Raw genomic sequence first — 22,754 nt, 5'->3', positions numbered from 1 at the left:
TGAAATATTTCTTTGCTTTATTTTCCACCTTTATTAAGCAGAGAAATGAACACATGCTTGTGGCTGCATACATGAAATGTAGCATACCTATGTAAACTGTGGAGTTGAGTGATACTAAGAAACAGACTTCATGGAACTCCTAGGCAGGACTGATTCAAGCCCAAGGTCATTTAATAGTAGGAACTATTGTAACAATGCTATTACAAATCCACAAGCTACTATCAAGAATTTTTGAGTAAAGACTAGGTTATCATAGTGAGAACCTCTTTTAAAGGAAACAAGGAGTGATTCTAGGAACCATAGGCAGTAGCTTTCTTATTTGCAGACTTATAAATAAATAAATAAATAAATAAATAGGTGTGTGTGGACACATTTTTATATATGGAGAAGTCACAATGAAATCTATATGTTGTCCATCCTATAAAACTCAAGGTGTGAGTATGAACCAGCATCCTGTAAGAACTGGTCTCATGAGGGTATTTTCATCTTCAGTGATAAAGTGTGCAGGAGGAGGAGATGGAGGAGGGGTAGATATAATCTTGATTTCTGAAGGTTCATGATTGCATTCAGTATGACATTCTCATCCATAAATTTGGAAAAAAAAGGTCCTCTAAACTGTACAGATTTTAGTGGTAGCTAAAGGAATAGTGATATAAATAATTTAGTCATTAAGTTTTAAAATGCCAATAAGTCCTGCGTAAAGAAAATATTTGAGGTTTGGCCCTTGAAAGATAGGACTGGAACTCAGCATGACCTTGGTAAACTGGAGAAGTAGTCAGAAATCATTGAGGGAAAAAAACAAACTCAAATACAAAACGTGAAAAAGTTGGCTAGAAACAAGTCTGGCAAGGAAAAAGAGGCAAAATTAAAATGAAATAAAAAGGTAAATATTCAAGTTAATGTAGTGTGTATAATTACAAATATGTTTGATAAGGATACAAAAAGTCTTTTTATGATTATTTTTAGACCACAGAGCTAAGATAAACACATGATTTGAAACGAAGAGCTGCAAAGATAGAGCAAAGAAATGTAGAAACTCCAGTAAGAAAAGAAGTAAAAAAGTAGGTATGATTTAGTACAGTCTTCAAGTAAATGAAATGAGGACATGTTCACCAAATGTCACTGTACAGAGGACAGAGCAAGAGGAGTGAACGTAAAGTATTCTGTGAGGGATTAGCTATAAGTAAGAATTTCCTGAGTGCGAGTTGTGAAATATCAAAATAGGTTACTGAGGAAGGTTATGTTGCTCCTCTTCCGGAAGGCCTTAAAAATAGGAGAGGTGGAATCTTTGTGAAATAATTTGGGTATGGTATTATCTGAAGGAGGGGAAAATGATATGACCTTGCATAGCTGTGCCAATGTTAATATCCAGCATTTCTACTCTTACCTTGACGGAATAGGAATACAGATACACATTTCTATCCAAAGAAACATTTTTTTTTCTCTTTTCTGACATGGCAAAATTTGTCTTTCTCATAAAGATCTATTGTAAGAAAGGTGAAATGTCCAAGCCTATCCTGAAATTCACCATAGCAAATTTTGGAAAACATATACACACATACACACATATATATAATAACAAAAATTATTTTGAAAAAGATAGTTAATTTTCATATTATATACACACACACACACATATATATATATATATATACGTATATATATTTAGAATCCTCATGGATATGCAAATCATTATCTGCTGTGTCAAATAGTTATTTGATGGAAATGTTCACTTTTCTGGTATCTGAGAGTAATCACTATACACTCCTTCCCTCTTCAGAACACTAGATATCTGAACCCACCAATGGTTGTGAGTGACACTGGTGTAGAAATTATTAGAGAGATTCCTTCCCTTTGGAAGGCAGTATTTGCTAACCAGTCCTTTCTTGCTGAATTAGATATCTAAGCAATTTCCTGTTTGCTGAAAGCCCAGTGAGGGTGCATGGAGCAGAGAAGCAGCCATGTTGAGCGTTCCCTTCAGTCACATGCCCAGTGTCTCACATTGAATTCAGTCTTGTCTCTAACATGCCATTGTCACATTGTTTTTGAATGGTCCTAACCCACAGTTCTCATTGATTAGTGCAATAACATATGTAAATACATAAATGAATATGTATGTTCTTATTTGTCTAGCATAGTGTGGTATTCTGCCAGTGGAAGTATGAAAAAAGTCTGACACATGCAAACATGTAGAAATAATTATTTCCTCACTCTTTGTGGGCTTTGATAAAGGAATTCTACACCATGTACTGTGAAAAAAATTAAAAACAAAAAAAACATCGACACAAACTGGTATAAGGCACCAGGGTGTAGTTTTTCAACAACTGTAAATATATTGCTAATTGTGTTGACTGTTTTTAAACAATTAATTAGTATATTTTATTTATGTAACATATACAGCTGATAGCTATAAAATTACTTCTAAAATAATATATTTACAAAGAGTTTGAGTTGTAGCTCTTCAGAGCTCTCAAATACAAAGAATTCTGAAAAGGTAGGTAAATGCAAGAAGTTCCCCACTGCATGCAAATAGAAGATTATTAAAGTAGCCCATAATTTGAGAAGGAATAGAAATTAATAAAGAGAGGGGAGAAGAGAGGAGGAGCAGCAAGGCTAACAGGAGCAGACCAGGGTGATGGGAATGTTGATGGGGTCTGGTTTAGAAACCCACTCAGGGTCCTTTGAAGGAAGACAAGATGACTGCTTCAGGCCTTGGAGAATGAGAAATTTGTAATAGTCTATGGAACCTCATCTTCATAATAAACAAAACTGCCCCAATTATCAGGAGGACATCTACTTTGAGGATTTTTTTTTTCAAAAAATGATGCATTCTTTCTGATTTATGTACCTTTACCTGGTTGTCCTTATGTGCAGCCACATCAATTTGTACAAACTGGAAACAAAGCTTCTGGTGATCAGCCAGTAGATTTTAACTTAAAGACAAATATCTAACTCCAATTTGATTCTTCACCCCTGCATGCACAGTGAAGTAAATTCATCTTTGTGGAAACAATAAGAGAACGTTAGATGAGTCTAAGAACACTGATTTGATCTCTCGGAACATGTTTTGGAATAGATATTTAATTTTTATGCACCTTTTGAATATTAACTTTGCACCATGGAAAAGTATCCAGGTACGTAGCTTTAAATACTGAATCTGGGATTAGATTTATACAAGTTGAAAATTTAGCCTTAACACTCACTGTGTGGCTTTGTGCAAGTTACTTAACCTCTTTGTGCTCCAGTTTTCTTTTCTCTTTTTCTTTTTTTCCCCAGGGGAGGGAAGCAGTACTGGGGATTGATCCCAGGGACACTTGACCACTGAGCCACATCCCAAACCCTATTTTGTTTTGAGGGGTTTTTTTAGAGACAGGGTCTCACTGAGTTGCTTAACACCTCACTTTTGCTGAGGCTGGCTTTGAATCCCCAATCGTCCTGTCTCAGCCTCCGGAGCCACTGGGATTACAGGCATGCGCCACCATGCTGGCCCAGTTATCTTTTTTGTAAAATGAAAATTACAGTAGTACCTTCCTCGTTGACTGTTGTGAGGATTAGAGTTAATATATTTAAAACATTAGTATCTTATTAAGTATTTTATAATTCCAGGCTTTTATGGGTTTATCCAACTTCTAAACATGATCAGGAGTCCCAAGTACATAATGTAACCTTGGTCTTACCTGCTTGTATTGCTTGAGGCTGAAGTGAACCAACCTTTTAATGAAAAAAAAAAGTGCAAAAATTATGTTAATATGGACATTAAACATCACCGTGAGCTTACTGTTTTTCATGATGTCACCCTTTTGGGAAACATTCTGACCCACTTTTTTAGACCTTTCTTGAATTGATAGCATTTAGGTATTTGAAAGGGGTCTTATAATTTGAACCCAGCTCCCCTTATATGTCTGTAGAAAATGAGACCCACAGGCTTTAACTGGCCAAAAGGCATACAGTCAGTGGGTAGCAGAAACCAACCAAGGATCTGATTCCAAATAGGACTTTCTTTCTACTGTGCTCTGGGCTTTGTGCTTAGTGCTTAGGCTTTGGGAACAAACTGTACTCATTAATTGGTAAATATTTTAAGATACACTTTGAAATAGATTTTGTCTATATTTTTATTTTAAATGAAATGTTCTCTGCACCTGATCTCACAGGTGTGCTTCTTTGTAAAAATGAAAGAATGATTTCCTCATTTCTTCTACATGATACATAGTATTCTGTTGTCCTTGTTCAGGGTACTAAGCTTGGGGCATTCCGCAGTGTGAAGTATTCTGTCAGCGGAGGGAAGCAAGCACTTTACTTCTTTAGATCTAACCTTACCCAAAAGATAGTCCAGGTAAACTGGGAAGTACTCCAGGTTCTAGCAGTCAGCATAGAGAAGAATGTGACAAACCCTGAAGCAACAAAACCAGTCTTCCAAATACATGTGATTTTTTCTGGCTTCTCCCTTCCCCTTAAAGGAACAGTTCTTTTAGGATTCTTAGGATCCAGAATCTTTGAAATCTACTTTGGAGCATGCTAACTTAGGTGCTTTAGGATCTTTAAACAGAGTCATGAGGTAGTCTATACCTATGGGTGCTTTTCTTTTAGATTCCAGATTGGAGAGAATCAGGCTCAAATAGAGTCCATCTTAGTAACTTCTGATGGTAGCATGGTGTTTTTCACAGGGGAAGCACTGTAATTCTTTCCAGTTAGTATTATCTGCCAAGGATGACTTGGGCTATCCTTGAAAACAGCCTGGGACACAATGTGTAGACATGCAGAGATAAGGAGCCTCCTACCAGGCCTTCAGCCTCCAAGCTTCTCAGCTCAGCTGTGGCCCAGGCGCATAGCACGCTTGCTCTGGTCCTGCCTGCATCGAATGGAGGAAACATTTTGCTTGTCTGAGAACACCTCTATTCCTAGCTCTTTGACAGTTTCACTTGCCATATCCCCTCAGTTCTAAACATGTGGAAAAGGAGATAAAGAAAGGTGATGAAATTTAAAAATGGAGTGGGGAATGCTGCAAGTAAAAGGAAGAAACTCATTTTTACGTGCCTGGTTTGTGTGTAGTCATGACTAGGTTTGGAGGTAAGGTACATGTACCCCAAAGGTCATTGTAATACTAGGTAGGGGACTGGGGAGATGGGAATGCCATGTGAAATACCAGTTAGCTTTGAGAATAAAGTCAAACATTCTACAATTTTTTACTATAAATATATATTTAGTAGTTCATTTTGGAAAGGAAAAAAATACCATTTAATTTTTAAAGCTTTTCAAATTTATGATTCTTTTTCAAGTCATTAGATCACTTAAAAATAAAAAATAGATTAATGTTAATTTAGGCTTCATAGAAAATTGCTTAATTTACCTTATTTACAACTGATAAATTAATTTCATAAATAGAAAAAAAACATGGCCAAGGATAAAGGATCAAATTTATACTATCCCTTCCAAAAAACGGCAGATCAAAGAAAGTTATAAATGTATACTTCTTAATCCTTAAGTAAAGCTTCATTGTAAAGGAAATTTTGACCTCCCCTCCTCCTCAAGTTGCTGTAGTTCTTCATTGGACATTTCTATTTCACAATTTTTTAAAATTAAAGTGTGAGTAATTGTCCTTCATTCTAACTTCTTACTTATTAAAATTCATAATCCTTAAATTTGTACTTTTTCCTCTTAAAAATGCTTTGATTTAAAAAAATACTAGATAATTCAATTTGTCTATTCATTTCAAGTTGGAAATTAATGTATTTGGCTTGAGGCTACATAGCTTTCTCTCATTAGTTGGGGCTGTCCAAAGATATGTGAATATTTCTGATACAGTGAGACACTGGGATTTTCAAATATTGCTGAGATCTTAATCAAAACTCTGCTGATTGCTTGGGAGTTGGGTCCTTTGAGAGAGAAAACAAATCAAGCTGCCCTATGACTAAGTTATATTCGTAATGTTGCAAGATCACTTATTTCTAAAAGTTAAAAAAGTAGTTTTTTTATAATTCCGTATTTTATATTTGCAGAAATCTTGCATTATACTTGGCAGATTGTCCAAAGTGCTAAGCATATTTAGCACTGGATTTATGTGCCCAAGAACTATTTTAACCAGTGGGCATTAATTCCATGAAATACCCAATTTCAAGGGAAGACACGTCTTTGGATTCAGTTGGTGTCAGCTTAGAAATCTTTTGCATTATACTGCCTTCACAGTGCTTCAAAGTATTCATAATCTTTAATACTGTCTTATTTTTTAAGATACATATCTCACTGAGATAGTGTTATCTCAGTGAAGCAAACAAGTTTAAAACAGTGAATTTATGAAATGAATTTCATTCGGTGAACTTTTACAGACAAGTATGATTCTGCTTTTTAGTCTCAAAACCTCATAACAGAATGTAAATGTTATTATTCCCATTCTATAGGTGAGGAAATTGAGGATTAGGAAATTATGACTTGGCCAAATTCATACCACCAGTGACCAGCAGAGTCCTGGAGTACTCATCCTCAAACAGTGCCTGGGTCCATCACGGTTTAAGTCTTCTCTTAGATATCATCTTCTTAAACAACCCTGAAGGCTATCCAGTAAATGCCATCTCTACCCTTCCCTGCTCAGTCAACCCTCGCCCACTTTAATTTTCTCTAAATCACTTCTTTATCTATGATCATCAAATTGGTGGGATCATATGTTGGCAGCCGGTTCACACGTCTGAGCTGGAATCTACACTGCCAGAGTGCTGATAATCCCCACAATCATATATTGCCCCTTTCTCCCTTTAGAATATAGACCTCGTGGAGTTTTCTTTTTTGTTCACAGTGGTGTCCCTGGCACCACACATCATGCTTTGACACTTTTACATCTCTGTGACTAATGGTTGAATGTTTTCATTGACATCTGTGATTTCGGCTCCTGGTATCCTGTGGCAGCAATTAAGTCCAAGATAGAGTTTAATTTAAAGTCTACAATAAGAACACACTGAATATGTTAAAAAAGTCTAGCTGCCCCAAAGCTGTGGCAGATAGCTGGGAGTGCCTTGTGACACAGGCTCTGTTCTGACTGCATGCACCTTAATCTCATTTCTGACATTAACTACCATCCTTCCCAACCATTATCCCCAACAAAAGTTCTAAAGTATTAAAGCTCTGTGTCATGCACAGCCCTAGCGTGTTTTACAGTGAGTGGGGCAGACATGGAGAGTCTACTTGTTGAAGAGTTTTGCACAGATAAAGGAAGGATATAGTTTTGAGAGGAATGCTATAACTACAAAGTGCATCCTGAAGGCCATTTAGCTCACAATGAAGGTCTGTGTTTTAAAATAGCACTATAACAAAGTAACTACAGAGTTTTGGCAAGGGCTTCGGCTATTTATAGAACTAAGTAAGGCATGGTAAATAGTGACACAGTACCCAGTTCTGCCTCGCCATAACCCCAAACTTATAAGAAGTACTGTAATTATATTTTTCTACTTTTATAAAAAAAATCATAGTAGCCATTATCAGTTTAACCATACGGAAGCTCGGGCTGAGATTTCTTTTTTAAATGCATAGTTTTGATTTTCAACAGCTGCACTGGGTCTTTAATCATATATTATCTTTATGAAGCCTTTTTCTAACATATGTTAATTGGCTGTTTTCTGTGACAAATTATGAGCTCTTACTTTGATGAGGTTCAATTGCAATCATGTTGGAGTCGAGTACGTAGAGTTTCCACCCCTGCTGGCTCCTCAAACCACTACAAACATCCGCACGTCACTACAGTGCTGAGTAATGGCAGGATTTGGGCTGGCTGATTTTGCTACAGATTTTTTTTTTTTTCCCACAGGATATTTTCAGCTTCTTTGTACTAAATCTGTTGCAGGGTTTGCCCTTTTTAGCAGAAGCATGCTCTAAAATTAACATCAAATCTTATTGGAGATTACTATAATACAGTGAGAAATATTTCATAATACCACACCCCAGCGTCTGTTTGGCTTTACTGAAATTTCAGCACATTTATTACACACTTTAAAAAAGTCAGTCCGTTGGGAGTTTGATATTTTCTATATCATTAGCATTTTGTAACAAATGTTTGAATTTTCCTCTTTTGAGGGGCAAATGTATTGAGTTTCACAATCCAAGTATTATATATATATATATATGTATATATATATATATATACATATATATATATATATATTCAGCTATCATAAAGAAATAAATACACACAGCTATTTTTCCTTGGTGTTGCCAAATGTAACAGAATTTTTTAAATTAGATTATATATTTTCTTTTTGTCTTTTCAGTTACATCTGTTGGTTAAGTAATAAAAATAACTGCATATTCCGTTAAGGTTAATGTCTTACTAGATATACAATGTACGTTCCATTCTCTATCCTAATGTCAGCTTTTAATGTATGATTAGGATCAACTGAAATGTTCTAATCCATCTGCTCTGAAAAGTGTGACAGATAGCTTGCATCAAAAACGAACAGATGATCAGTGGTAGCTATAATTAACAGTAGATATAAATATAAAGTGCATTTGTTTATATTTGGCGGGACTTAGTCCAGGTAATTGATTAAGTCCTTAAGGATCTGCTTCAAACATCAGTCATTTTGGTATTGAGTTAACTGTTTCTGCCTTGACATCTAAGGCATAGGGCCCAAGGTAAACTTCAGTTATCCAAAAGCCAAAGCTGGGGGTCACATTTCCATACAGGTATGTATTCAAGTTTAGAAGAAGATGAGCCAGATGTGAATAGGCGCTATTCCTCCTCAGGAGGCTGTTTTTAATCAGTCATTTCCCTGGAGTAGCACACAATCAATGAGCTCTAAATCCTGAGGCTACCTGCACTGGTACAAAAGCCTGGGAACATCATTACAGAACTGACAACTGAGCATTTGTGAAAAAATTAGAACAGAAATTAAGGGTAGGAAAGGTTAAATTCAGAAATATTTCTGTGGTATTGCTTTTTTTAGAGGGAGGTAAAAGAGATCATTTCAGATGTTTCGAAAAAGGATTATTAAACCCAACTTCTTTACTAATGAAGTTATTATTGTTTGATATTAGCCAGAATGCTTAAACATGTGTACTATTTTGAGAATGTGCATGGGGTCCCTTTCAGCATGAGGAAATTGGCATAAAGCTTCTTTGTCGATAAGGTCAATGCAGCCAGAGAAAATGGCTTCAAGAGCCTGAGTGAAACTTCAGTGTGACTGCAAATCCATGGATGCATGATGTCTTGAACAAGTGTACACAAGGAAATTTAGTCCCATTTGATAAGACACATGCTTAATTGGCTTTAAGAAAATAAACCAAGGTAAAGAACAATGTGTAAATGAAACAGAGAACTTGACACTTGACTGTATGGGAAGCCCGTGAGCCATGTGGCTTAATTGGGGCCAGTTGGGATCATTTAATGATTGCTGTCAGAAGATCAGATTTAATTCTCCTTATAAGAGGACCACAGTGGGATAGAGTTAAACAAATTGTCATCAGAGGTTTCAGATGAACAAAACCTTAATTAGGTTGATTAGGACGCTGTAAAAGAAATGAAGAGAAACATAAAAATTGATGAATCACTGGGTTCCACACTGAGGTATGTAATAGTAATATTGTCTTATATGCCATATTATTGAGGCATTTTGAATGTTCACTTCTGTTATCCTGTAAGGTTTTCATATAAACTTTCTAAATGTCTAAAGTTTAACTGGAAAAGAAAAATACGTGGCATTCAATTTAAATAGTAAATGTTTATCAAGCAACAAAAATGCTAGCAGAAGGACACTGTTATTTCTTCCCATTTTTAAGGTTATCTTTACATATTAAATAACTAGGAAAAGTAATGATAGTGTGAATATACAGTAAAAGACAGACTTCACTTAAAATGTCCCTTTGACCATTCACATCACAGACTGTTTAACTGGTGATCATACTCGGGTGTCTTAGAATGTATTCTTATTGTTTGTTATCCATACATTTGGAAAAACTGAACTGTGTTTTCCCATATGCTGTGCATACACTACAACATATACAAGCACAAATGTACAATCCATATAGACTTCTGAGAAGAAAATATTCATAGAACATTTCCATTTTAATCGTGAAATGTGATACAGTAAAGATTGAAAACATAATGAACATATTATTTTTCCTATCAGGATCATGAGGTGCCTGGGAATTCAGATTTTTGTCATAATAAGAAGAAAATATATAATAGCAACGTGTCCCACTTCAAGCCTAGCTCGCTTGCTTCAGAGGCTGACAATTTTGTTTCGCTGCTGGTGGTGGTGTATATGCTTAACTTTCTTTGTTCAGGAACGGCAACAAAAAATCCAGCTGCATGTGCTTATTGAGAGGTTACAGCTGGGGAGCAGAATGGAATCTGTGATGCTAAATAGTAGCTCTTGCTTTGTGCTGAAGACAGTGTGGCTTTACCTTTGTGGTAAGCCTTGCCACATCACTAAGTGGCCTCTGAAAACACGGTGGCTGCACTGTTATGAAAACTTAGGAAAACAAAGACATGATAGAACCTTAAATTAATTACTGAATCTGATGTGGAAATACTGAAAACCGTGGTGTGGTTGAAGAGCATGAGCCTTTTGACATATTTAGACCATTTGGAGTTTATTTTGGCATGAGGATTGCAGAATGCTGTTTTAGCTGCAGTGTGAAAAAAAAAAAATGTCCGGGACAGACTATACTATGCATAACTGTGACAGGAAAGCTGTATTTCCCTCATGTTTATTAAATTGTTTATAATGCACTGCCATAGTCTAAAGGTGTGTATCTCCTAAATTCTGCAACTATGTAAATAAAATGATTTATGTAAGTGATAATGGCAGGTTAGGCATACTTATTAAATTAATTGCAGGGGTTTTCAAAACGAGTTCCTTTTTAGCCTTATTATATTTCTGACATACATTTCATCTCCTTTTGTCCTTGGGGAAAGATATTAAAGTAGGACTAGAAGCATTAACTTAGAGTTTCCAGCAGCCCTGGTCATTGGGAAAATTGATATATTTCCCTAGTTATTTCTACTTTTGCAGCCTGAAGCTCTTCCATGGCTGATACTTAAGAGAAACTTCTTAATTTTTACAATGTTATAAATTTTTCTTCGTATAGTGATTATTGTTACAAGATAAATGAAGCATCGTCTGTTAGAAGCAGTTCCTCATTAACTTTGTAAAGTGAGGTTTTTGTGGTGTATAGTAAGGACTACACTGTTCGATTGATGGCCTTCTTCTATGGTATACCTTTCAATTTATGCCTTAAAACTGAAGCAATCTCTCAAGTAGTAGCCCATGCTCCCAGTCCTACTGTGTATCCAGCAATTCATGACCATCCAGCAAATGAAAAACTATTTTTCTGATTTTTGTTAGGACAAGTAACAACAAGTAACTGTTGTTCTGAGGGATTTAATCACCAGTCCCTAGTTATCCACGCTAGAATTCAAACTCTGAGCTTACTGACTCCAGAATCTAGTCAGCTTCCCCTGCTCAGTATAAATTATTCTTATCCTACTTATGAGAGGCTATATAATTTTGATAAAAATATGTAAGTGAGTTTATCAATCTATTTCTGTATAAGCAAAAATAGGAAAATGTTCTTAGGAGTAGACATTAAAAATAGCAGCTAAGGGAAATACCTCAGCTGAGGGATACAAATTTTAATAAACTAATTCAGTTAATCAACTAGTAGCTATTTAGCTTCTACTGTATGCCTGGCTCAGGAATATAGACAGTGAGAAAACAATAGATTTATCTAGCAAACAATTTTTACTATGGTGAATGCTGCAAAGGTGAGAGACTTGATCCTGTGTGACCTTGTGACAGGGTAATTTGATATGAGCAAGACATGGAGTGCTTCCTTAGGAGGGGAAACTGGAGCTGGTACAAATGAGAGGAGACTTTAAGGAGGCACAGAAGGGAAGGAAGAACATTCCAGGCAGAAGGAATTGCATATGCAAACGCCCAGTGGTAGGAAGAAGTATGACAGAGATTGGAAAAAACTCATCAATCCTATTTGTTTTATGCATGTGAAATATCATGTTACTAGAATTTAAAAATGATTCAAAATTCATCACATTGATATGAAATTGGAGTAAATTCAGAAAATAACTTGGGTGTTTGGCATGGTGTTATTTATCCAGTGGAAAAGAATGGCTGTTCTTTTGTTACCCTGAGAAGGATAAGTCTTGGCTATATGACTTTAAAATTAAGTATTGGCCTTCTGAGCTAGGATAACATGGCATATAGTAAGTTTAGAAACAGAGTGACTTTCAGGACCAATGAAACATTCTCAACTCATCACATAGTCAGGCACCAATAAGAATAATAATCTGGTTATATCATTTGACGTTTAGAATAGCTCTTTAGGGAAAGAAGGTAAAAGTTCTACTTGTTCTTTTTAACCAAAGTATAATTGCACGCCTCATATGTCTTTCAAACAAATCATAAAGTAGAAAGTTAAGTGTATCTAAATGCAACATAATGAGCTAAGTTTTCCACCTAAAATGATAATGAATCATTTAATTGTTGAATCAGTAATACCAAGCTTACAGCAACTGGGCTTATGATCATTTTTGACCTTTAGTAGGTATCTGGCTTGTATTAATTTTACAGTGGCATTTCTTCTTGTATGATATAGTGTGCTTAATTTTCAGCCTTGAGTTTTTATGAGACATTCTATGAGGTTGCTAATGTTAGTGAAAATGTAAGTCAATGAAAAAGTTATCTGCCAATATGAATAAAAGAAAACCAGAATGCTTTCTTTGCAAATTGACATCACATATTCTAATGTTTTATCCTTATTCATAGGCTGTTTTTATTTAAGTCACTGCATTGTACTTATTGTAGCAAAATACATGCTTTGCAAAGATAATTTTAGCAGAAGAGAATTAATTTCTTCCCACATCTTCTAATGTGGCATGGCAGTCTCACTTGAAGATCAAAACACATAACTGAAGGTTATGTTTAATTTCTAAATCAAAGTGTTGTGGGAAGATGATTGAAATCTGACGATGACTCAGATCCATTTGATATGTGGCTTTCTTCCTACAGAAACTTTATGGTAGGCTGCCATTTCCACATTAGAAAAAAAAAACTACTAGTGATAAGATTAAAATAAAGTTTCACTATAAGCTGAAAGTTTATGTTGGTTACTCCATTTGTTCCTAGTATGAATTTAACAACAACAAAAAAAAAACTTGGAACTCTCAGTAACATAATGATCCTTTTCTCTCCCATATATCATCATCTTTTTTTTTTTTTTACTGTGAGAATGAACAGGTAGTCAGTGTATTTCACCAACAAACTTTTTTTTAGTCCAGTTTTTGTGATTCACTTTTTTTTTTACAAACAATTATAATTTATATATTTTGGTTCTTTGTATAGAATGCATTTGCCTTGAGGGAAAGACTATATGGCTATATCAACTATATGGCTATATTAACTATATGGCTATATTAACTGTGTTAGATAATTTTGGTACAACACAATAGATGGTAATTGAGATATATCTGCTGCTTCATCAAAGTCACTGTGAGTTTTTCTTCTTTTTGTTTCTTGAAGTAATTATAACAGAACACAAACCTAGAGCTGAAATGGTTTTTTTTCCTCCAGGTATTTTAAAGAAAGAAATTAAAAATCAAGTCCCAGGTCTGGATTTCCCTCAGTGTCCCTTATCTGAACCTCACCAAGGCCTGTGTGTGGGGTGCTGCACAGCACACTCAGACGGTTCTGCTCAGAGAAGGAAGTGGAGAGTTTTGGTTCCCATTTTACACTTCTGGAACAGTTTAGGGAAGGAAGCACCTTTACACCTTTTATTGTTCGTGGTTGCTGACATCACATCCTTCCCTGACCAGTCTGTGCGTGTTTCCTGCCATTCTGTCAAGATTCTTCTGTGTTACTGGGAGGGATTTGTAGGAGGGAGGGAGGGTGGAAGGAAGACAGCAAGAAAAGTGAGGGAGGAAAGGGGGAGGGGAGGAGTGTGTCACTCAGGGGAACTTGTTTGTAAATGAGAGAGCCAGTGGGAGATGGTCTTTAGCATCTGCCCAGAAGAAATTCTTCTCTACTGGGTCCCAAACACTTTGCCTTCATCTGTCTGCTTATGCCAAATTCAAAGTGAACAGAAGCCTGCCATAATGAAGTTCCCCTTTTTAGTAAGCAGCCTGATTTTCTTTTTCTTTTACTTAGGTTGGCTGAAAGGGGTGGGGGGAGAATGCAGAAGACTATAACTCTATAGAATGTAACTATAGTAAAGTATTTTTTCCTTTCTTTTTTTTAATTACTAATTGTTGATATGTAAATTTGTCATTTCAAGAATGGTTCTTTTATGTGGAAAAAAATAGCAGCAAGACTCCTGGAATTATTTTAAGCATATGTTTATATATAATGAAAGTTTTCAGTGTAATTTGGAATTCTACTATAGGTTGTTTAGCTCTTATATTATTTTCTTTTTTTTTTTTTACATATGTGAAAAACAATTTAACAGATTACTAAAGTTATATTATGTCTTCCTATGCCTCTTTAGGTCTCCTAAAAATTACTACTAGAAACTGACCAACTTACAGTATAGTCTTCATGTAAAACTCAGTTTAGAAAAATAGTTATGGCTAAGAAAACAATGTGTGAGCTATTGTTAACCTTCCTAAATCTTTGCATCTTATTTACATCCTTGAAATATGGTGACTACAATCAAATGCTCCAAGTTACATGTTTCATTACATATTTTCCTTTACAGTTACTCAGTGGTATCATCCCTATGAATTGCATGTGAACTTTTATATCAATTTTGCGTATTATGAATGTTCAGAAAGCAACACTACAAGAAATATTTTTTCACACAGAAAACAAAAAAGTTAACTTCTGTTGAAATTTAAACTTGTGTCTCTCCATTATCTTGCATATTTCAAAAAGGAAAATATATTTAATTTCTAACAATCATTTTATATATATATATGCATGCGAATGTGCACACACATACATGTACACACACACACACATATATATATATATACATACAATACATTCACACATACATTCTTTCTGGCAAAATGTTTTTCATTATGTTTTTAAAAAATTGTTTTTAAAGTCTGCTCTTTCTAAAAAGCCTCTCACCTCTCCTTTCAAAGTTGTGAAACACCGGTGGTGATGCGGAGCAACTCTTATGAGTTGGTTTATCAGACCCTCGCTCTGTCTGAGTAGACTTTTTTCTCCAGGATGTCTGGCTACTTGTTGGGTTATTTGTGTTTTGAAATCAGGGTCTGTAGACCTTCGAGTCTCCTCTGCCTTGTCACCACGCTCTAATCTGTTCACCCTGACCTTCCACCTTAAAGTGAATAAGCGCTTAGGCAGGCAGAGTTCTGTAAGCCGATAGTGCCACCCGCCTCAGCTAAATGAAAGGAAGGGAAATCGTCCCATGTTCATTTACCATGGATTCATGGATTGGTTTTTCTGAAATAGAGAGAGCCTCTTTGTCTCTTTGGGATCTGGTACATGTGTGGGAAATACCATTCTAATGTGCCGCTTGCTTCTAAGGTAAGACTACAGAAAACACAGGGAAGTTGCCCAGTTGAGTGATATTTAAGACTGATTCTAAAAATAGATGGACAATGTTTGGCAACATGGACTACATGATGCAATTGTGCCGTGTGGATTTTTTTTTATATTTTAATGTGATTTTAATAGAAGTTATATATCAAATATTTTTGTGTAAATTTGTCAAATGTGTGTTATTTATGGACCTTTTTAAAACTTTTGAAATCTTTCCAACATTTAAAAATGCAGCTGGAATAATAGTATTTGATAAGCACCATGGTCAGGATGTAACTCAGCATGTACATTCTGAGAGGCAGAACCGACCTACAGGTTAGTAGAAAGGCATTAAGCAGAAGAGAATGGATAGTCTTAGTATTTAAGCAGTGCTTAATCCACCAGAACTAATTATATCATAATAGCTTTTGCAATTAGATAATCACTGAAACTCACATTTAAAAAAATTTATTCAAGGTGACAAAAATTTAGAAATTAAGTTTGAAAAATCAAAAGGCAGCTGATGATCAGACGGAATACCTAACAGCCTTCCTGTTCCAAGAACCTTGAACTGGAGCCAAATAATCTATTAAATAGCCAGGACATTGGCTTAGCGTTACATAATACATGTGGGAATTTATCAAGTCCATGTCAGACATCAACTAAAATAAACAGGGAAATTCTGAACAGTGTGTAAAGTAGTTGTATTCATTGACATAAAATGAGATGAAATAATTGAAGCTGTTGCTTGCAAAGAAGAAACCATTGTGGAATGCTTTCTTGTTAACTCCCACATTTCGTAGCAACTCATGCTCATTATGTTCAAATATTTTCAGATATAATTTAAAATTTACTAAAAATATATTTTAGATATTCTGTGTTCCTTGAGTTTACCTCATGTAATTGATGATCAGCACTTTGATTTTAATTCATGACCTAGAGCTCTTCAGTATATAATATCAAGCTTCTTTAATTTTGTATCTTACTCCCCAAAGAGATATGTCTTATTTAAATGTTTAAATTTAAATGGCTTATTATAAAAATATAGTTTTAAGTAGAATAATTAATTTGATTTTTTTGCGCCATTACTTTTCTATCATCTTTTTTTGATTCTTGTGTTCAACATACAGTCTAAGGGCTTTCAAAAGGAGGAGATCTCACTGCTGACAGATGCTTATAACGTAAAATGAAATATACTACATTACTTTAACAGTGTTCTCAGAGCGGGGATTTTTAAAAAATATGATTAAAGGATTTAGATTTAAATTAGTTGACATTTACATATACCAAATAGCACTTTCATAATCGTCCATCTTATTTGCATAACTAGGGACGTTATCACCTCTGCTGTCAAAACACGAGATTGTTTTCCCTTCAGAAATGAATTAGCTGCCCTACTTAGCATACACAGGTATATAAAGGTTCATTAACTCCCTGATTTAGGTAATTTTTCATAACAGGAGGGTGAAAATTGTCACCTAATTTTATTAAAAAATATTAAGAAACTCTTTACCAAAAAAAAATGCATTTCAAGTGTTTGGCATTAAAGCAGTTTTCATCATTTAAATGAAATGTCTTGTTAAATTACTTATGAGGTTATCTTAATTACAAAAGCAAACAATTTCTACTTGATATGCTACTGAATATGATATACCATGTGCTTTAAATAAATATTTATTTTATTATTTTACTTCCATATAGTTTATTTCCTGGATAAAATTAGAGTATAATTGTTCTTCTGAAACAGGCTTGCTGTTAAAGTGTTATTTAATTTTTCTTTTTTGTTCAGCAGGAACGAATGCAGGAATTTGGGAACTGAGCCGTGCAAGTGCTGAAGAAGGAGATTTGTTTGAAGGAAACAGGAAAGAGAAAGAAAAGGAAGGAAAAAATACATAATTTCAGGGACGAGAGAGAGAAGAAAAACGGGGACTATGGGGAGAAAAAAGATTCAGATTACGAGGATTATGGATGAACGTAACAGACAGGTGAGTGGGGTAAACATTTTCTTTGTATCTTTATTTCCTTAGATTATTTAGTACATTTTCCTCAGGTACGTTAAGGGTACTGAAAACATTTTGAACTGGTAAATATAAATGATAGGTTTTTGGAATTAATTGTGGCCAGTTTAAGTGCTTAAAGTCTTTTACATGTAAAAGGGAAAATAAAATCACCTTAACTGTTAGAAATATAGTTTAAACATTCATGATTATTCACTTGTTACTTCAACATGAATTTTAAATGGGAGTTGTACTTGTATGACATGAATAGCTTAATAATTAGGAGTTAATAAGCATAGCATTGCTACATTGCACGCATCATCAAACAAAGATATTCTTATATTCATGGGAACTAGGCCTTTTGTGGTCATCCATTTGAAGGTTTGTAATATAGGCTAAATAGCCTATCTAAAAATGAGTTTCATTCTTTTCACCATGAAAGGGCTTTGAAATGTATCCCAAACATTTTAAGATTGTACTGACAACAACAACAAAACACCCATACAAGATATTAGTTAACATACGACATATAGGCAAGAACTTTCAATTATTTCATACTATTTTCTTCAAATCTTGAATTTTATAATCATAGAGGCAGATGGTATCATATTTCTTTCTAGAACTCCAAAGATAATGTCTGTTTGAGACAATCAGTTCTGAAGACTTTACACATCCAAATGTTCTAGTTGACATTACAGACTAGAATGCCTTTGGTCTAATTCATGTGTCTTCACACTTGAGAAGAATAGATTTAGCTAGGCTGTGTAAAGGCAGCTTGGTGATTTGTACACATACTAATGTTAAATATCAAGTAATAGTCCTTGGGAGAAACTACAGTGCTGCTGGACCCCAGCTTTTGCATATGAATCATGGAACAGCCATTCCTTGGCCAGGGGAGAAAAGACTGTTGTGCCTATTACCTGTTTACCCTAATGAAAGCCAAAGATAGTATTGGGATCATCCTGCGGTGTTTCCTCCCAAATAAAGATCCTTATCTCTGCTAAATGTCCCTTTTTATCTTCCTAGACTTGCAAGGGAGACTAGAATAAATTCATTTTTCAAAATTCAAGGTTGAGATATATATGTACACACACATATATAGTGTGTGTGTGTGTGTGTGTGTGTGTGTGTGTATATATACACATTATAATGAATAGGAATTGTTATTTATGCCATCAAAGCTAGTAGGATACTAAAAACTCAGGAGATTTTTAGGTGTTCAAGTTTGTACCCCTTTAAATTACTATAAATTTTTAAGTTACACAGGCTAAAGGATGAATGATGCAAAGATTTAAGATGGATTCCTTCTGGGTTTTCATACACATTCATTTACTACCATAGGTCAAGCAATAACTGTCAATATTAAGGCATTAACTTTTAATTGACTTACAGTTTAAAATTGAAATTAAACTGAAGTATCAACCTTCATGTACCATTGACTGTCCAGAATTTGTTATTTGGACTAGAATGTGTTTTGATTGCAGTCAAAAATCACATGAATTAGCTTTTACATTGTATTAATTAATAGCACCAGATAATTTTTAGGTTCATGAGATTCATTGTATCCTTCTCTCACTTAACAAACATAGAAGAAAAATTTGCCAGTTGAATTCATGAGCTTTCATTATGGTTTATTAAAAAAAAAACATAAAACTCACCTAGGGTTATAAGAACTTTAGCATCAAACTTTTGAGCTAACAAGTGAGCTTTGAAACTTTAAGTATGGTTGTGTTTGGTACTTCCTGTTACTCTTACCTATGTTAAAAGCCATAAGAATTTTAGGAAAAGAAAAATTATTTAAATTTAGTTTAGTTTGACTTCTTCTCTGATCCTAAAGATAGATTCCTTGATTTTATTCTGTAGAATTTAGGATCTATTTATTCTTTTATCCAATCTGAAAGTATAATAAGATGTTTAATACAGTGCTCTTAAATGGAAGAAATAAAATAGAAAATCGCTGTGACTTAATATGTATTTTAGTGATTGTTTTAGAAGGCTGTTGACCATTTTGATCAGCTCTCTTATATACTCATGTTTTTCTTGCTTACCTCTCCCCTCCTCTGAGAGTTGTCTCAAGAGCCTAAAGTATGTAGGTCACTTCTAATAGATAATCAAAACCAGCAGATCTGTGGAGACACCCCTAAACTGGGCTTCCTTTAAACATGCATTCACATGTTAAGAAGAAGTATGCTAGCTGTTTTGCCCTTCTGAAGCTGCCCTGCCATACACAGTCTAGTAGGACCTCACATTGGCTCACTGTCATGTTTCTTAAATGGGGTAAGAGCTGCTTTTCAATTGCACTTGTCTATTTGTCTCTAAACAGAACAGGATATGTTTTTACCAGGAATAAAAAACAAAAACAAAAAAAAAGTGACTTAAGGTATACAATGAAATGTGCTATGTGATAAGTTGTGTATCAGTAAAAAATAAAACTGTTATAAAACAGCCTGGCTAACTGTTTAAACTAAATTTTGCCTTTTTTAAAATTTTTGGCTTTTTAGTTGTAAATGGATCTTTTATTTTATTTATTTATATGCAGTGCTGAGGATTAAACCCAGGGCCTCACACATGCCAAGCAAGTGCACTACTGCTGAGCCACAACTCCAGCCCCAAATTTTGCCTTTTTAAATGGAAATACAGAACAGCTAAAATTCAGAATCTGTTTGTATATGTAATATAATTTAGGGGAGGATAAAAATTAGAAGTTTTTATTTGAAATTTTCTAGAGTTTTAAGTTTGTGAAAATGACTTTTTGATCTAGACAAGGTGGATTTCTTAAGGTAGTGTGTAAATATAAGTTAAATCATGAATTATCAGTTTATTTTACAGATATGTTCTGACAGCTTGATAAAAGTAGTTAATGACTATGTTCCAAGAACTATTTGTTATTCCATTTAATCCTTAGTAATTCTATTTTATAGCTGAATAAATGTATTTATTACATCAACAAATATTAATAAACTGCAGTTTGCCAAAAACCAAGCTTCAGTGATAGATAAAAATCTCATCCAGATAATTGTCCACACAAGGTCAGCAAAGCTGTCCACAAAGGACCAGATAGCACATATTTTGGAGCTGTGTTTCAACTACTCCACTCTTCCCTGGTAGCTTGGATACAATATGTAAATGAGTGAATACGTCTGTGTTAAAGCTTTCATAACATCAATTGAGGTGGACTTGAGTTGGCCAGTAGGCCATAGCTCATAGGAGACAGGACCTATGGAAATATGAGACGAAAATTTCATTCATGTGCTAGGAATGAAAATATGAAAGCACTATGAAATGTCAAAGAGGTATGGTATTTACCATGGAGGGTTGCAGAATGGCCTCTTTAAGGAAGTGCTAAGAGATGGAAGCTAAAAGATTAGTCAGGCGGGTGACAACATTCTGGAGGAAACAGAATTTGCCAAGCTTCTCAGGATAGGAAAGTGCTCGGCTGTGGAGTCAAAGAAGGCCGCTGGGACTTGAGCCCAGCGTATAACTTTAGGAAGTTGAGAGGAAAGACTGAATGCTAGGCAGGACCCAGATCATGCAAAGCTTTGAATATCCTCGTAAGTTTTGATGAAGATTATAAAGTTAATACCAGAAAGTAGCCAGAATTCAAGCCCAGATCTCTCATATTCAAGATAAAACAAAGCATGTCTTGATGCATTTAGCCATATCATTGTTTCCCATACAGCATCCAGTAAAATATACTGGCTAAGAGTATGGGGTTTTTTTAGAAATTATACAAACCTAGTTCTACTTCCAGTTGCTGCATCCTTCACTAGCAGGTTACTCTGAGCCTCACTGCTCCTCAGTAGAATGAAGATTAAAAAAAAGAACCTACCTTACTGCATCACTGACGTAATGCAATGAGGTGATAAAGGGAAAGCACCTAGCAATAAGGGCTCCCTTAGTTGACCTAATAAAGACACATGCTCTTTGAACCATTAGCTCTTATGGTTAATATGATTTCTGTCAAAACAACTCCTGTGCTGTGTTGCATACCGAAGAATGCTACCTGCATCTTCGTTTCAAGGGCGCTTTACCTTAAAAGGGTGTTAGAAAAATGGAAGGAAAAATGAAAAAGAAAGCAGCAACACGAAGGTGCTTTCAGAAGCTAACAAGGAGCTTAGAATCACACCCCAGCAAGAGCCAGTTGATGCAGAAAGGATGGTGTGTAAACAGGAAAGCAAAATCACTCAGGACTTTGAAGAGCTGGGTTTACGATGATGATAGGGAGTATTTTCCTAAATTCTATGCCCAAGGGACTTCATTTTCAAATGTGTGCTGTTGATCAGATTATTTTTAACTACTCATCACAAGTTTTTAAAAATCATTTCTAGCATCTAGTCTTTGCTAACAGCACAATTTCAATTTCTTCAGCTACATTTTTTTCTTTTTCACTTTTTAAATATCTGCTTGAATTAGGCCATCATATACTCTTAGCCTCTTTCATATGTACCAATTTTTAACTATTGATGCCTGAAACAGGTTTTTAAATGAGTTTTGTCCTTACGTGACTCTTTTTAAAAGCAGAATATATTTAGAAACCTGTTGTATCTGTTATGTTAAGAAGAAAGATATATAAGAATTAGGCTTGCTTAGCCTAACTACATACTGTGCTCTGGAGAAAACTTGTATGTTTGTATTCAAATTTTTCAGCTTTCCTACTTTGGAAGGGATAGGAGAGGTAAAACCAAATTTATTTATGAGACTTGTTATTTAAAAAAGACACTTAAATATTTAGGTAACTATAATGGGAACATATTTGCAAATAACACAATTAGGGCCTAAAATATTAAAAGTTAAGAAAAAATGTTAAAAATGCCTTAAGTTTTCTTTTTTCCATCAGATCTGGCACACTAATAGCTTTTGCCTGCAAACAAAATTTCATGTAATTATCAGTGCAATAACTGGAGCACAAATTAAAGACAATTAGCTACAGTCTCCTGTTAATAGAACAGAAGAATCCCCTTATGACTAAAAAGAATTCAGAGTTCATAGCTGTTAAATTTTCTAACATTTCCTCTTCTCGTGTTCCTATCTGTTTCTTTATGTGACTCATACATTATATGAAATGAGCTGAGGGAAAAAAAAAGCTGGAAAAATGTGCTCAATGTAGATGCATCCTCTGACAGTTTCCACATACTGACATTTTTCAGCTAAATCTAATGTATTCTACACTAAACTAAAAGGGGATGGATTGATTCCCTCAAATGACTCTTTTGAAAAGAAAAACTTTTTTTTTTTTTTTTTGCTTCTTACTTTCTTCTGTTCTCCATTGTTTTCA

The 22,754-nt window shown here is 34.8% G+C and overlaps 1 protein-coding gene and 1 long non-coding RNA gene across 24 annotated transcripts in view; one reads left to right on the top strand and one right to left on the bottom strand.

Annotated features, from left to right (window-relative positions):
- The window catches only part of LOC110598164 (uncharacterized), a 165,084-nt gene that overhangs the window by 15,746 nt on the left and 126,584 nt on the right, over nucleotides 1–22,754 (bottom strand). Inside the window, exon 5 of the long non-coding RNA XR_013437173.1 lies at nucleotides 3,678–3,711. This is a non-coding gene — a long non-coding RNA (uncharacterized LOC110598164). The remainder of the gene's footprint in view (nucleotides 1–3,677; nucleotides 3,712–22,754) is intronic.
- Mef2c (myocyte enhancer factor 2C) overlaps nucleotides 1–22,754 on the top strand; it is a 148,370-nt gene that overhangs the window by 39,470 nt on the left and 86,146 nt on the right. For 14 of the 23 annotated variants that reach the window (XM_021725949.3, XM_078044845.1, XM_078044847.1 and 11 more), the window contains one exon: nucleotides 17,272–17,467. In XM_021725949.3, coding sequence (XP_021581624.1) covers nucleotides 17,414–17,467 — 54 coding nt within the window. In that variant the 5' untranslated portion in view covers nucleotides 17,272–17,413. Of the gene's footprint in view, nucleotides 1–13,963; nucleotides 14,111–15,356; nucleotides 15,489–17,271; nucleotides 17,468–22,754 lie in introns of those variants that run through there. The other 9 variants (XM_021726030.3, XM_078044846.1, XM_078044851.1 and 6 more) reach the window with 5 other exon arrangements.

The sequence above is a fragment of the Ictidomys tridecemlineatus genome, chromosome 1, assembly GCF_052094955.1.
Source record: "Ictidomys tridecemlineatus isolate mIctTri1 chromosome 1, mIctTri1.hap1, whole genome shotgun sequence".
Lineage (NCBI taxonomy): Eukaryota > Metazoa > Chordata > Mammalia > Rodentia > Sciuridae > Ictidomys > Ictidomys tridecemlineatus.
The sequence above is the reverse complement of the archived record's forward strand: the minus strand, read 5'-3'. Positions and strand labels throughout refer to the sequence as shown.